The sequence below is a fragment of the Pezoporus occidentalis genome, unplaced genomic scaffold, assembly GCF_034315485.1.
Source record: "Pezoporus occidentalis ecotype Australia unplaced genomic scaffold, CSIRO_AGI_Poc_V1 ctg3, whole genome shotgun sequence".
In the NCBI taxonomy this organism is placed as follows: Eukaryota; Metazoa; Chordata; class Aves; order Psittaciformes; family Psittacidae; genus Pezoporus; species Pezoporus occidentalis.
The window spans coordinates 239,000-253,113 of NW_026914940.1; the positions used below are offsets into that span (position 1 = coordinate 239,000).

General features: G+C 52.0%; 1 protein-coding gene across 2 annotated transcripts in view; it reads left to right on the forward strand.

Annotated features, from left to right (window-relative positions):
• Positions 1-13,421, forward strand: part of ZC3H3 (zinc finger CCCH-type containing 3) — a 155,872-nt gene extending 142,451 nt beyond the window's left edge. For both annotated transcript variants that reach the window (XM_062626938.1, XM_062626939.1), the window contains exons 11-13: positions 207-412; positions 11,650-11,730; positions 13,150-13,421. In XM_062626938.1, coding sequence (XP_062482922.1) covers positions 207-412; positions 11,650-11,730; positions 13,150-13,181 — 319 coding nt within the window. In that variant the 3' untranslated portion in view covers positions 13,182-13,421. The remainder of the gene's footprint in view (positions 1-206; positions 413-11,649; positions 11,731-13,149) is intronic.
• Positions 13,422-14,114: the final 693 nt, after the last annotated feature.

Sequence of the window (14,114 nt, forward strand, 5' to 3'; positions counted from 1 at the left end):
CTGGAAACCCTGCAGGGAAGCAGAGCAGGGATTCCAGCTGGGATATCACAGCCTGGGATGAAGCTTGGGGAGCCTCCATGTGTGGCTTTGGTGGTTCACCCCAGCCTCTTCCATTGCTCGTGATTGGAAAGCATCTTCCATGCCCAGCATTGCCAAGTGGGATTGTTTTGGTTTTCCTTATTATTTTTCCCATGTGTCTCCTGCAGGAATGATCCAGCTCAGCTCCACGATGATGGGGAAGTGCCCGGACCCTCTAGTGCGGAGAAAGAGGTGAAGTTTTGGAAGGAAGCAAACACCTCCCCAGCCAGCTGGCCACAGAAGCTGCCATCCTTCATCTCCCTCCAGTCCCCAGAATCCCCCAGCAACCAGAGGTGCAAAGTGGAGGACGAGGAGGAGCCAGAGGATGAGCCAGGTAGGAAGCACTTGCTCTGCGTTTGCTCATGTGCGCTCCGAGCTGCTCCAATTCCAAGTGGGAGAGTTATTCCTCACTGCTTTCCATGGGTTTTGGTGGGATCAGTGTTCTTTGTGAGTCACCAAACCCCTTAACACTGGGAGCTCAAACTGGGATGGCATCTGTGACTCGTATCTCTGTGCACGCAGGTGCATGAGCTCCTGGCTCTGCTCCCAAAACCACGTTAGGGTTTTGTCCCCATCTTTTATCTTCCCTTATCCCATAAATTACCTGATGATGAATCCAGTCTTGTTCCTGTGATGGAATCACAGCACTCCCTGGTAGGAGGGTGTTTCAGAGGGATGCAGTGATGCTCTGCCTTACCATTGGACCCACCGAGTGATCTCTGGACCATCCATCACATGTGTTTCTTGACATGAAATAGCTTCAAAGCTTTGAAACCAGAGCATCCCTTACTTCAGGATAAATGAGGTGGGATGATGTGTTTGCAGGTTGGAAGTTCAAGGGAAGAGCTTGTTAATCTGGGATTATCTGCTTTGTTCTTCTGTTAAAAACCAAGGGTTTGGAAATAGGTAAAAATTGCAGTTTTAGGATGAGCAAAACTTAGGGACTCTGACACGTGAGAGCACTCTTGGAAGAGTTCAGGGAAATGTTTCAACTGTTTGAAACTGGGGGGAAAAGGGGAAAAATTGGGGAAGCAACAAGAAGAAACATCTTTGTTTCTGTGCAAAGCAGCTCATGGTGGAGGTTAGCTGCATTCCTGCTTCTACAGTGTTTTCCTTGATTCTTCCTCTCCTGATTCAGCTCCCACACTAGAAAATCACCAGCATCTCTATGGTAAGGGATGGGACTTTGGGGCACTCTGGCGATGCATTCATGGGAGCAGAGGTGATGGTGATAGCGAGGCAGAGACTGTGCTTGGTCCTTCCCAGCACTGGGTGGGAGGTTTTTGGATGGATGATGCTTCACACTTTCCTGTTCATCTCCTGTCCTTCACTGGAGGGATGTGAAGCAGCTTCATCTCCTGAGCACCACTGCTGAAAGGGAGGCAGCATTTGGCAAAGAAATCATCCCTCCACATCTCCAATCCCATGCAGGATCCTGCTGGGATAAGGGATGAATTCAGCGCCTAAAGCCAGGCTGGGGCACTTATACTCATCCATGAGCAGGTACCAAGGATCTGCAAGGCTGTGCCTGTCTTGATCATGAAGCACTTTGAGCCAGGTAATGCTGTTGGAAAGAAAATTCCCAGGATTAGCAACATCCCTGAAATCACAGGCGAGTGCATGCGCTGTCAAACCATGGCACGATGGAGACCATTCCGGCCAGGAACGCTCCCATCCATGACATGGGGTGAAACTCTTGGCTTCCCTTTCCAGGGATTTCTTGCCCTGGGCACTTCCATCCTTCCCTTTCCTTGGCCTTGGTTCAGTTCCCTTCTGAACTCAACAGCAGGGCCAAGGAAGCAGCAGCTTAATCAGATGGTTTTATCTCTGTGATCACAATGGAGCAGTTAATGCGTGGACAAGAACACTGTTGGAATGCCCTGGACTGCATTTGGCAGCCTGGAAGAACTCGGCCAAGAGGACAAAGTCATCATCCTGGCATCATTTTCCTCTTAAATCCAGTTTGCACATTCATGGGAGTATGATTCCAGGCATTTTGGATGGGAGGACGAGTAGAAAGAGCTGGTTCGGTCCAGGGATGTCGAGAGGACGGCTGTGGGTCAGGGAATGCATCACTCCATTCTCATTTGCCTTTGCTCAGGGAGCATGTGGCATCAGGAGAGCAGATGCTGGAGGATCCATAGGAAAGGAAAACCAGGCAGGAATTGCAGATGGCTGTAAAATGATCTGATGATGAAGCAATTTCCCTGCCAAAGGGATGCAGTGGTGGCACGCATGGTGAGCCTGGGCATGAGGATGCTGCTCAGTGCCGGGGTTTGCCCATGCCCTGGAATGTGCTGGGTAATTAAAGTCTCATCTCCAGACACAAGTGAATGGTCTCAGGGGTGCAGCAGCAGCCAGGAGCCCCCATAACCTGATGGGAGAAAAGGAGCTCTGGCCACTGATGAACAGGATGAGGCCATTGATGCTGCTAAAGGACCAAATGCTTCATGTTGGCCAAATCAATCTTCCAGTGTCCTCAACATAAGAAGAACATGGAGCTGTTGGAGCAAGTGCAGAGGAGGCCATGAGGATTATCAGGGGCTGGAGCACCTCCTGTATGGAGCCAGGCTGAGAACATTGGGGCTGTTGAGCTGGAGAGAGACTCTTCATCAGGGACTGGAGCGACAGGACAAGGGGTGATGGGTTCAAAGTGAAACAGGGGAAGTTCAGGTTGGAGATAAGCCAGAAGCTCTTCCCTGTGAGGGTGCTGAGGCACTGGCACAGGGTGCCCAGAGAAGCTGTGGCTGCCCCATCTGTGGCAGTGTTCAAGGCCAGGTTGGGCACAGGGGCTTGGAGCAAGCTGCTCTAGTGTGAGGTGTCCCTGCCCATGGCAGGGGCTTGGAGCTGGATGAGCTTTAAGGTCCTTTCCAACCATGACCATTCTATGATCCTCTGATCACTGGGACTTTGCTTATAAGCCTGAGATGCTGTTTTGACCTGAGCAGGTGGTCAGGATGAATCCTTGCATAGCTTTAGGTAGTAGATGGTGTCTGTGATGGGGTTTGGGGTCTGCGCCTTCCCCGCTGCAGCCATCGTAGCAGGGATAATGGTGGGTTTCTGCTTGTAAAGCCTGAAGGTGAAACGCAAATTGGAGAGGTAGTAACTAAGGAGGAGGACAGGTTATTATTACAGAGGGAGCTGAATTGCTTGCTTAAATGGTCACAATGTGAGAAAATACCTTTTTAATACTGGTAAATACAGGAGAAACAAAGAAAAACACCAGCTCTGTGCCTGGGAGAGATGGAGGGGGGGTTTGGAGATGACCTTTAAGCACCAGCGTGGGCAACAGCGTCAGCTTGCAGGGTATCAGTGGGGGCTGCAGTGTCTGGCCTTGGGATATAGGTAAAGGGGGGCTGGAAAGGACTGATGCCCATGGCAGGGGAGTTGGAACTAGATGATCTTCAGGTCCTTTCTAACCTTATTCTATGATCGTATGTGGTCTGATGTCGTCCTCCCATGGCGAGGGTTCCCAACCCTTGTAACCTGAGAGTGCTCAAAGCATCCTCCAAGAAGCCCATGGGGAGAACAAACCCCTCCAGCCAAGCATCCCACCCGGGAAGGCTGGGCTTGGTGGCATCCCATCCATCACCTGCTCGTGTTCTCCATCCAGAAGGGCAAACCCAGCGGGAGCATGGGCTCCCCAACCCCTCCACCAGGTAATGGGCTTTCCCAATTTCACCTTCCAGTTCAATCGCCTGTGCTGGAGCCTCAGCGGCCTCCCCGCTCTCATTGTAAGCAACTCCAGCACCGCAAAGCCTTCCAATCGAGTGCTAATTTAATTAGAAAGCACCCATTTGAGTTAATTTGTTCGAGAAGCTCACGGAAAACTCCTGGAGTGAACAGATGTTCCCCTCTCCCCCGATGAACATTCAGGGCTTTGTAAATGGCTCCGCTCAGCCTTGTTTAGGAGAGAAAAGAGGATTTTATAGCTGCAAACGACCCTTTCTGTAAACATTTTACAGCTCTCTGCACGTTTGAGTGACGATAAAGCCCCAGCAAGTCGTCGGGCTGCAAAGCTGGGACCATACGGCCATCATTTCCTTGTCATATTTCACGGTCGTAACGGTAATGGAAGCTGCTCGCTACAGGCTTTTCCTAACGGCTCCGCTGAGCACGCTCAAACGCTTTGGCTTTGGAGGGATTCGGGGAGGTGCGGAGCTGCTGAGGGTGTTCACAGCTGTTCACGGAGGCAGGGAAGGGTTTGGGGTGCAAAGGAGCTGAGGATCATCCAGTTCCGGCCCCTTGCCATGGGCAGGGACACCTCACACTAGGCCGTGTCCCCCAGGGCTCTGTCCAACCTGGCCTTGAACACTGCCAGGGATGGAGCATTCACAACTTCCCTGGGCAAACCCATTCCAGTGCCTCACCACCCTTACAGTAAAGAATTTCTTCCTTATACCCAATCTAAACTTCCCCTGTTTAAGTTTGAACCCATCACCCCTTGTCCTCTCACTCCAGTCCCTAATGAAGAGTCCCTCCCCAGCATCCCTATAGCCCCCCTTCAGACACTGGAAGCTGCTCTGAGGTCTCCATGCAGCCTCTCTTCTCCAGGCTGAACAGCCCCAACTTTCTCATCCAGACGGGAGCATTTAGTGCAGACCTTGGTGCAGCTCAGATGGATGGGAGGTGGTTGCAGATTGCCTGAGATCTTTGGTCTTTTGCCTTCTGCAGGCAAGAGCAGCAACTCAAATCTTTATAGAGGAACAGGGGTTTAGCAGGATAATGGTGTTTGACCTCTGCGTGCCTCAGTTTTACCCATTCCCTTACCTCCTGCTCAGCAAGAGCTCTGAAGCTTTATTGCTGGTTTATGGGTGGCTTTGGGAGCTGGAGGGTAGAAGCATCCAGGACAGTTTGGGGAGAGCCAGGGATGAGTTTGGGCATGAGAGGAGCAGATAAACCATCTCCTTTGTGTTTCGAGGGGCACCGACGTGATCCCCACACCAGGGTGCTGCATCCATGTGCTGCTCATCATCATCATTGTGCTCTGAGCTGCTCAACCCAGGATCCACATGGCAGGACCTTTTCCTCCATCCCTGTGGAGATGCCACCAGCGTGTATGGGATGAGCACACCACAATCGTCTTCCTTCCCCTGCAGTCCTGAGTCATTTTCAGGTTCAGCTTCCATCCTGTGATCCATTTTAGGATGGACGAGGACACATGGCTGAGGAGGTGTCCTCTTAGGAGGCAGGTAGGAGATGGCAGGAGTAGGTGGAGGCACTTTGGTGGTCATGGGGGAGCTCATGGGCGTTACAGAACTTCCTGTATCCTCAGCAGGTGATACCAAGGGGACAAGGATAAGCTAAGGAGAGGAAGGACAACGGGACAAGGATGACCTGAGGAGAGGAAGGACAACTGGGCATCAAGACCTGAAGTCTGTAGGGAAAGGAAAAGGGAGTTAGGAGCATGCTTGATGTATCTTGTTGTCCATAAATCAGCTTTCCCATGATTGCCTTCCTCTGAGGTCTTCTGTTCTCATTGGATAAATGACCAGGATACAGACAGGAGGCAGGAAATCTCCATCTTTCTTCCTGATGGTACCAATGAACCCTTCCTGTCTTGTGGCTCATAAGCAATGTGGACCTTGGTGGTACCTTCCCAGCTTTAGTCGTGGCATTTGGCACATCTTTCTCGTAATAGGGAGTGTGATCCATGCACATGGCAGGTGGTGATGGGTGCTCCTATGTTCCCTCTCATCTCCTCACCTTTGCTGTGTGATCCCACTGCAGGTAGATGCTTCCCTCCCCACTTCCCCATCCAATGCACTCTCCATTGGACACACAGGGAGACTCTAATTAGAGAGCATCAGAACTCTTTCATAACTGAATTAACCAACCTCTAATAGAATTGCTTTGTCTAATGCAGAATCTATTGAGCTGCAGGTTCAGAGCAGGCTGCACCCATGCCTTGAGCAGGACAACGTGTATCAGCCTGATTGGTTTCCTCCTAACAGGCTGGATCTGCTCAGGTCGTTGGCAATTGCATCTTCTCCTGAGTTAGCAGGTCCTTGTGGCTGTTTGGTGGGGGGCTCTCTCATACACCCTAGATATGAGCTTCAGACATCACCTTCGTCATGGGTGATTCTTTCCCAACCTGGAGAGACCCATGGGCTGGTGGACGTCACCAGGGGACTTCCTAGTGGCCCTTACAGAATCCTGGAATGGTTTGGGTTGGAGAAGACCTTAAAGCTCATCCAGTTCCAAACCCCTGCCACGGGCAGGGACACCTTCCCCTAGAGCAGGGTGCTCCAAGCCCCTGTGTCCAACCTTGAACACTGCCAGGGATGGAGCATTCACCACTTCTCTGGGCACCCTGTGCCAGCGCCTCAGCACCCTCACAGTAAAGAACTTCTTCCTTATCTCCAGCCTGAACTTCCCCTGTTTCAGTTTGAACCCATCACCCCTTGTCCTATTGCTACAGTCCTTAGACCTTGCACATCTCTCTGCAGCGATGCCTTTTATCTGGCAGCCCTTGGCCTCCATTTCTTCCATCTACTAAAGCCCTGCTGCAGGACACCATCAGGCTTGGGGTACCATCAAGCTTTGGGGTGCTGGGGGTGACATGGGTGTTGTTGAAGGTTGGGGTTGCATCCCCTCATGCCTTCGTATCTCTGGGAAGGGCTAAAAGTCAGGAACTTCACTGCTGTGTCATTCCCGTATTGCAAAGTGGCCAATTCAGTTGAAACTTCCAGTAAAGCTGGCGGGTGCTGGGACTTCTTCTAATTGGGCTCCTGCTCTGAATCAGAATCATCCCTTCTTAGCCCACCAAAGGCCAGTGGAAACACTGATTTACTTCCCACGTGCACTGGGCCGCCTGCACGTTTCCAGTCCTCTTCCCTCATCGATTTGCAGGTGACTTTCAGAGCTGCCAAGTCTCATTCCTCTGCCAGGACTGAAATCCATTTCTTCCATATTCATTTTCTACCTGGTTTTTAGGGCCTCATCCACATGTGCAGAGGGGCTGAGACCAGGACTTAGACATGGCTCCAGATTCCTGAAGAACCTTCATGTTCAGCTCATTGCCCCTTAGCAGACCTGTTGTTCGCCCCCCATAAGTTGTTTAATGACCTAAAAAGTGGAGCCCTCTGAGATGGTGAAATCCCATCTTCTTGAGGGGAAGCTTCATCTCATCAGTAAAGGAAAAACATGGTGTTCACCATATGTTATCATGGCCAGGCCAACGTGTACCACCAGACCACAGAGCACCTCTGCTGTGCCCGCCATCCAACTAAGTCCCTCTCCCAACATTGCAGCTTATGTCTGGTTTCCTGGTTGCCTTTTTCCTCCTAGAAGAAGGAATTCATAAGAAGAGACTCTGAAAGGACATCCCAGCATGGATGTCCTGCTCTGCAAGCATGGCAGGACATTCACGGGACATCTGCATATTTTTTCCTTTGGGAATGCGGGGACAAAAAGGATAGGGGTGGGTCTCCAGGTGGTGTTAAACCTTGAGCATCCATCACAGAGATGCTGGGATGCATCTGTGTGCACTGAGCCATTGGGTGGAAACTTTTGCATCCCCCTTGCTGTATTAGTAACTGGAGCATTAGGTGGCCAGCCATGAGAAGAGCTGCGAATTGCAGCCACCTCATTATCCTTCTTTGCTTTGGGAATGGGATCGTATCCTTTAATCTGGGATCATTTCACATGGAGGCAGATCCTGGGGAGGAGCAAGGTGGTTGTGGGTACCATGCCCTGCATGAAACCCTTTCCTGGAGCCTAACTTGAATGCAGGACAGCACAGAACCCCTTGGTAGCATCAGGAGAGTGATGGAGACCAAACATCCATCAGGCTGGAGGCTGGTCAGGAAGGGAAGGTATCCTTAATCCCAGCCTTCCCTCCATCAAAGCTTTTTATAGCTGGATGGTGGAGTTTGGGAAGCTACAAGCAAGACGTCTTCCCCTGCATCCCTTCGCTTTGAGGCTTGTGCATCTTCTGTCCATGATGTGGGGCATCTCCAGCTGCCTCCCACCCTCACACCCTGGGGAGCAAAGCAGTTCTTTAAACCCTCATTGATCAGGAGCCATGGACAAGGAGAGGATTTGGGGACAAGGACCAGACCCATCTCCTTTTACCCTCTATCTGGTGCGATTTGTCCTCCATCAGGTTTGAGGAGCGGCAGTGTGCACTGGCAGCCCAGAAAGCCAACCATATCCTGGGCTGCACCAAAGGAGCGTGACCAGCAGGTTGAAGGAGGTGATCCTGCCCCTCTACTTTGCTCTAGTGAGACCTCATTTGCAGCACTGTGTGCAGTTCTGGTGTCCTCAACATAAGGACATGGAGCTGTTGGAACAAGTCCAGAGGAGGACATGAGGATGCTCAGGGGCTGGAGCAGCTCCTGTATGGAGCCAGGCTGAGAACATTGGGACTGTTGAGCCTGGAGAAGAGAAGCTGCATGGAGACCTCAGAGCAGCTTCCAGTGTCTGAAGGGGGCCTATAGGAATGCTGGAGAGGGACTCTTCATTAGGGACTGGAGTGATAGGACAAGGGGTGATGGGCTAAAACTGAAACAAGGGAAGTTTAGATTGGATATAAGGAAGAAATTCTTTACTGTGAGGGTGCTGAGGCACTGGCACAGAGTGCCCAGAGAAATTGTGAATGCTCCATCCCTGGCAGTGTTCAAGGCCAGGTTGGGCAGAGCCTTGGGTGACATGGTCTAGTGTGAGGTGTCCCTGCCCGTGGCAGAGGGTTGGAATTGGGAGAACTTAAGCTCTTTTCCAACCCATTCTATGATTCTTTGCTTCCCCACCTTTAAACCCCCCTGTATCCACATGTGAAGGAAACAAACCTTGTTTTCACTCCCCCGTGGGGTGCAGCTGGAGCCGCTCGGCTCGGCAGCGTCTGGGGGAAGGCCAGGCTTTATTGAAACCCATAATGGTGCCACCTGAAGCGTGATTTACTGCACTGTCCACTCCTCGGCCTTGATAATATGTTTCTATTAGATTTCCTTCCTTTCCCTCCTTCCTCCTCGCAAAGAGAGGCAACTTTCTCCATCTGCCTGACACCTTCTTAGGCTTAGGCAAAATAAATGTTGATTTTCATCAAGAGGAAGAGCGCTGGAAGTCCTCATTCCCCGCCTGAGCTTGACAAGCTCAGCAAAAGCCGCCCGCTTTTCGAGGGAGAGAACTGGTGCTCCAGCCCCGGTTCTTCTCTTTGGAAGCAGTTCAATCATCGTAATGAAAAAGGGGTTTCTTAGCTTGGCTTTCACTAACTAGAAATGATATACCTGGTTCCTGGAAGATGGATTGTGCGGCTGCTGAAATGCAGACGAGGAGGAGAGGGGGGAGAGAGTGAAGGCGCGCGAGATGCGACCCAAGATTGATCACACCATTTGCAGGATCTCCCATGCACAAACAGCAGAAAACATCTTTTCCTTTGCTGGGGTGGGTTTAGTGACACCCCCTTTATTCTCCAGGTCCCCCCTTTGGCTTTCACAAGGGGGTGTTTCATCGTGGGGTGCTCTCCCATCCCTGTTTGCTCACCGTGGGGTGAAGCATCCACTGCTTCATCCTTTCCCGGAGCAGCATCTCCCTCCATCCAAAGTGAGAAACTGGACCAGTTTAGTCCTTTTGCATCCTATTTTGGGGTTGATTTTATTATCACCCTCCTTAATTTTGTAAGGAATAAGTTTGAAATCAGGCTCGGATGCTCTGAAAGCATCTCGGCTCCATTCAACCTCATACTGAAGTCAGGAAGTTAATTACAGTTGATTTAAAAATCACCTTTTCTTGTCTTCCTCCCCCCCAAAAAAGAGAGAAATCGATATTTCTCCTTCTGTAATCATATTTGCTTTGAGTTGCAAAGCCTGGCTTTCATGGATATTAGCTAATGAAGTGTTTTCCAGTTCATGCAGCATGGAATTGAGCCGTTTCCACTGTTCCAGTTGGACCAGGGCTGTGGTTTTTTGGGGGGCAGGAATAAGGAGATGCTCATTTTGACCCTTTGGGGTTGATGGGTTGGACCCTAATTAACACCAACCGGAATGGAATTTGGATATTGCAGGCTGGATAAACCATGTGGAGCAGCTGAAACATTAGGAAGGTGATCAAAGGCCAAGAGGGGTGCGTTGGGCATCTGCTTGGTGTTGCTGTTCCCCAAAGCTGAGTTTGGCTGCTTTGCTAGTGACTAATGGCCAAGTCCGAGGTGGCTGCTGTGCACCACTCTGATGTATGGGTGTTATATTAAGGGTGGAAAGGTGCTAAATGAGCCCTCTTTATTCTACATAAATTAGCTCAGAAGCTATGTATCACTGCCACGGAGGCTTAGACTCAGAGGCAAGTTTGTTTAAAAGCAGGGAACAACTCTTGGTGACTCCCTGTTGTTGGATGCTGCTTGGGGTCTTCTTCTCTCCACACCTCTCTGCCCCAAAACCACCTCCTTTGGGCTTTCAGGGCTGCTGGAAGGTGCCCATGGTCCCACCTCTGTGCTGGGCATCATTTGGGAGGTGCAGTGTGGAGCACCAATGTGTTTGCAGGGTCATAGAATGGTTTGTGTTGGAAGGGACCTTAAAGCTCATCCAGTTCCAGCCCCTGTATTCTGGCAAACCTCCTTTTCCCATCCACATTCATCAGGTGTCCACACACTCTGTTACCAACCCATCAGTTTGGTTGGTAGAACCCCCTAACTGCTGCTACTCTACACCCTTCAGGGAGGGAAAGGTATGTCTGGTGTTGAGGTTGAAATGGAGGAGGACTTCACACCATCCACCCTCATCCATGGGATGTGCCTGGACTCATCCTGCAGACAGATCACCTCCCAAAGGCCCTTCATGGGGTTTTGGCTTCATACAAGCAGTTGGGCCCCTCTTTGGGGGAGGCACAGCTCCAGCAAGCAGAAGTCATCACCTGAAGCATCTTGGGGGGGATTCTGAGGGCAGCAGAGAGCTGTGGTCCCCAAACCTTTCTCCAGCATGGCCATAGCACCGAGCATGAGTTAATCTCTTGCTTACTGGTGCTCAGGTGTTACCTGCTCCACCCCAGCCCCAAAGCAGGTCAAGATGTTCACCTTGGGCTGCAATTTGAAGCTTTGTCTATCTTTTCTTTCCTATTTCACCCATAACTTGGGGGTTCTGCAGCAGCTCCGCAATGGGAAGGGACCTCTGAGTGTCTCCATCCCCTCCACATGTAGGGGGCTGAGGATGCTCAGGGATCTGAGGAACCAGCCACCTCCATCCCAGCCATGGCCAAGGGGAACATCAGCTCTGGGCTCACACAGACACATGTCCCCATCCCAAAGGGACCAACTCTTGACTGGAATGCTGGGGAAGGGGCTGCAGGGCAGCAGGGCCAGGCTGAGCACCCACTGGGGACACACGTGTCGCCACCAGCAGTGGGCAGGGTGGCTTTGGGACAGGATGCAATTAAGGTTTCTCTACTTGCTCAATAGTTAATCCTTCCTGTTGGTGCTCTGGGCACCTTTTATTCCCTTTTCCCCCCGTTAAAGCATGAAGTGCTGAGGCTACAGGGGCGGAAGAGCTTGCGATGCTCCTGCACCTGCATCCCAAAGGATTTCCAAAGCAACCCAAGAAAACTTTAATGACTTTCTCCTCTTTTCTTCCTTTCTGCTCCCAGTCAGCACCAGAAGGAAGAGGACTTTGCTGCCAGTATCCTTGGGGGACTCTGAAAACACCTGTCCAAAGGAGGGTGGCAGAGGTGAGGCTGGTGGGTGCTATTGGGTTGTGTGCTGCTGGTTGAGTGGAGGAGCACCCGTATGCCCAGTGCTTTATATCCAACCTAAATCTCCCCGATTTCAGTTTGAACCCATCACCCCTTGTCCTGTCACTCCAGTCCCTCTCCAGCATCCTTGTAGGCCCCCTTTAGGCACTGGAGCTGCTCTCAGGTCTCCCCTTCCTGCAGCAGAGGGGCAGGATCCCCTCCCTGAGCTGCTGTTCACGCTCTGGGGGTGCAGCCCAGAACACGGGGGGGTTCTGGGCTCAAGCACACACTGAAGCCAGGTCATGGGGAGCTTCTCATTGACCGACAGCCCCAAGTCCTTCTGCCAGGGCTGCTCCATCCACTCTGCCCAGCCTGTGTTTGTACCAGGAATTGCCCCAGCCCGTGTGCAGGACCTTGCCCTTGGCCTGTTGAACTCCATGAGGTTCACACATTCCCACTTCCCAAGTGTGTCCAGAGCCCTCTGGATCCCATCCCTTCCCTCCAGTGTGTTGATCACACCACACAGCTTGGTGTCATTGACAGCCTTGCTGAGGGCTCATCAATCCCACCGTCCGTGTTGTTGACAAAGACGTTGGACAGGATCCTGTTGGAACAAGTCCAGAGGAGGCCACAAGGATGATCAGGAGCTGCAGCACCTCCCCTATGGAGACAGGCTGAGAACATTGGGGCTGTTGAGCCTGGAGAAGAGAAGCTGCATGAAGACCTCAGAGCAGCTTCCAGTGTCTGAAGGGGGCTGTAGGGAAGCTGGGGAGGGACTCTTCATCAGGGACTGTAGTGACAGGACAAGGGGCAATGGGTTCAAACTTAAACAGGGGAAGTTCAGGTTGGAGATAAGGATGAAATTCTTTCCTGTTAGGGTGGTGAGGCACTGGAATGGGTTGCCCAGGGAGGTTGTGAATGCTCCATCCCTGGCAGTGTTCAAGGCCAGGTTGGACAAAGCCTTGGGTGTCATGGTCTAGTGTGAGGTGTCCCTGCCCATGGGAGGGGCGTTGGAAGTGGATGATCTTAAGGTCCTTTCCAACCCTAACTATTCTGTGATTCTGTGATGGATCCCAACACCGACACCTGAGGGACACCACTCATTACTGGTCTCCACGTGGACATTGAGCCATTCACCGCAGCTCTTTGAGTGCAACCATCCAGCTAATTCCATATCCACCAGGTGGTCCCTCCATCATACCCGTGTCTCTCCAGTTTAGAGACAAGGATATCACAAAGAGCACTTCACACAAGCCCATAGAATCATAGAATGGTTAGGGTCGGAAAGGACCTTAAGATCATCAAGTTCCAACCCCCCTGCCATGGGCAGGAACACCTCACACTAAACCATATCACCCAAGTCCTTGTCCAACAGCACCAGTTGCTCTGTCCCTACCTTCTTCCTCTCCTCCCCAGGCAAACGGCTGCAGATCAAGCCCAGGCTGTGAACAAGAACCCAACCCAACAGCATCCAACCAGCTCAGGAACCGCAGAGCCGGGCACGACCCGGCCCCTACCTCAGGACGCCGCGGCCGCACGCGGCACCTTCTTCTCCTCTTGCTCTTTGGGGACGTTGTCATGGCAGGGAATGGGGTGGCAGCACTGGGGCAGCATCACCCCCCTTCCCCTGCAGCTTCATTGGGAGTATTGAAGTTGCCAATAAATGATCCAGTTTAGTGAAGATGAAACCTGCTCTGGGCTCTTTGGATGCTCACAGGGTTGGGAAGAGGCTCCCAGCCCCACCAGTCCTCCTGCAGATCACAGCTCTGCTGCTGTACAGGACATGAGGTGATTGTGCCATCAAGCAGCGTGCCCCTGTCCAGGTCAGCCACTCCACAGGCAACAAGCATGTCCGGTGGTCTCAAGTCAGCACCACACTGGGATGTAACAGGGCATAAAGCCCCCACAGAACTCCAGTCTCTCCATGCCACCTGCATCCATCCTGCTCCATCCCCTTGCTGTTGGGAGGGGATTTCTTGGAGCAGAGCCATGTGCCGAGAGCATCCCAAGTGGAAATGTGCTGGGAGCAGCACTGAGCTCACATCAAAGGCTCCTGCAGCGTGTCGGGGTCCCCATGGCTGGTTGTACCCTGATCCCACCTCTCCCCATCCCAGAAGGGGTTTGGTTTCCCTTGGGAGACCCAGCCCAGTGCTTTGGGTCCCTCCGAATCCAAGCAGGAGCAGAACATGGGAAGAGCATTGTGCAGAGCCAAGTAGCGGCCATGCAGCTGCTGGTACAATGGGGTTTGCATCCATGGGTACAATTCCCACCTGGATTTTTGGGCAGTGGATGCTGTTCCCACATGATTCTAGGCCCAACAGCAGGATTATGAGGTGCTGAGAGCCATGTGCAGTGGCAGGATTTGCCCATCCACTGCCCCT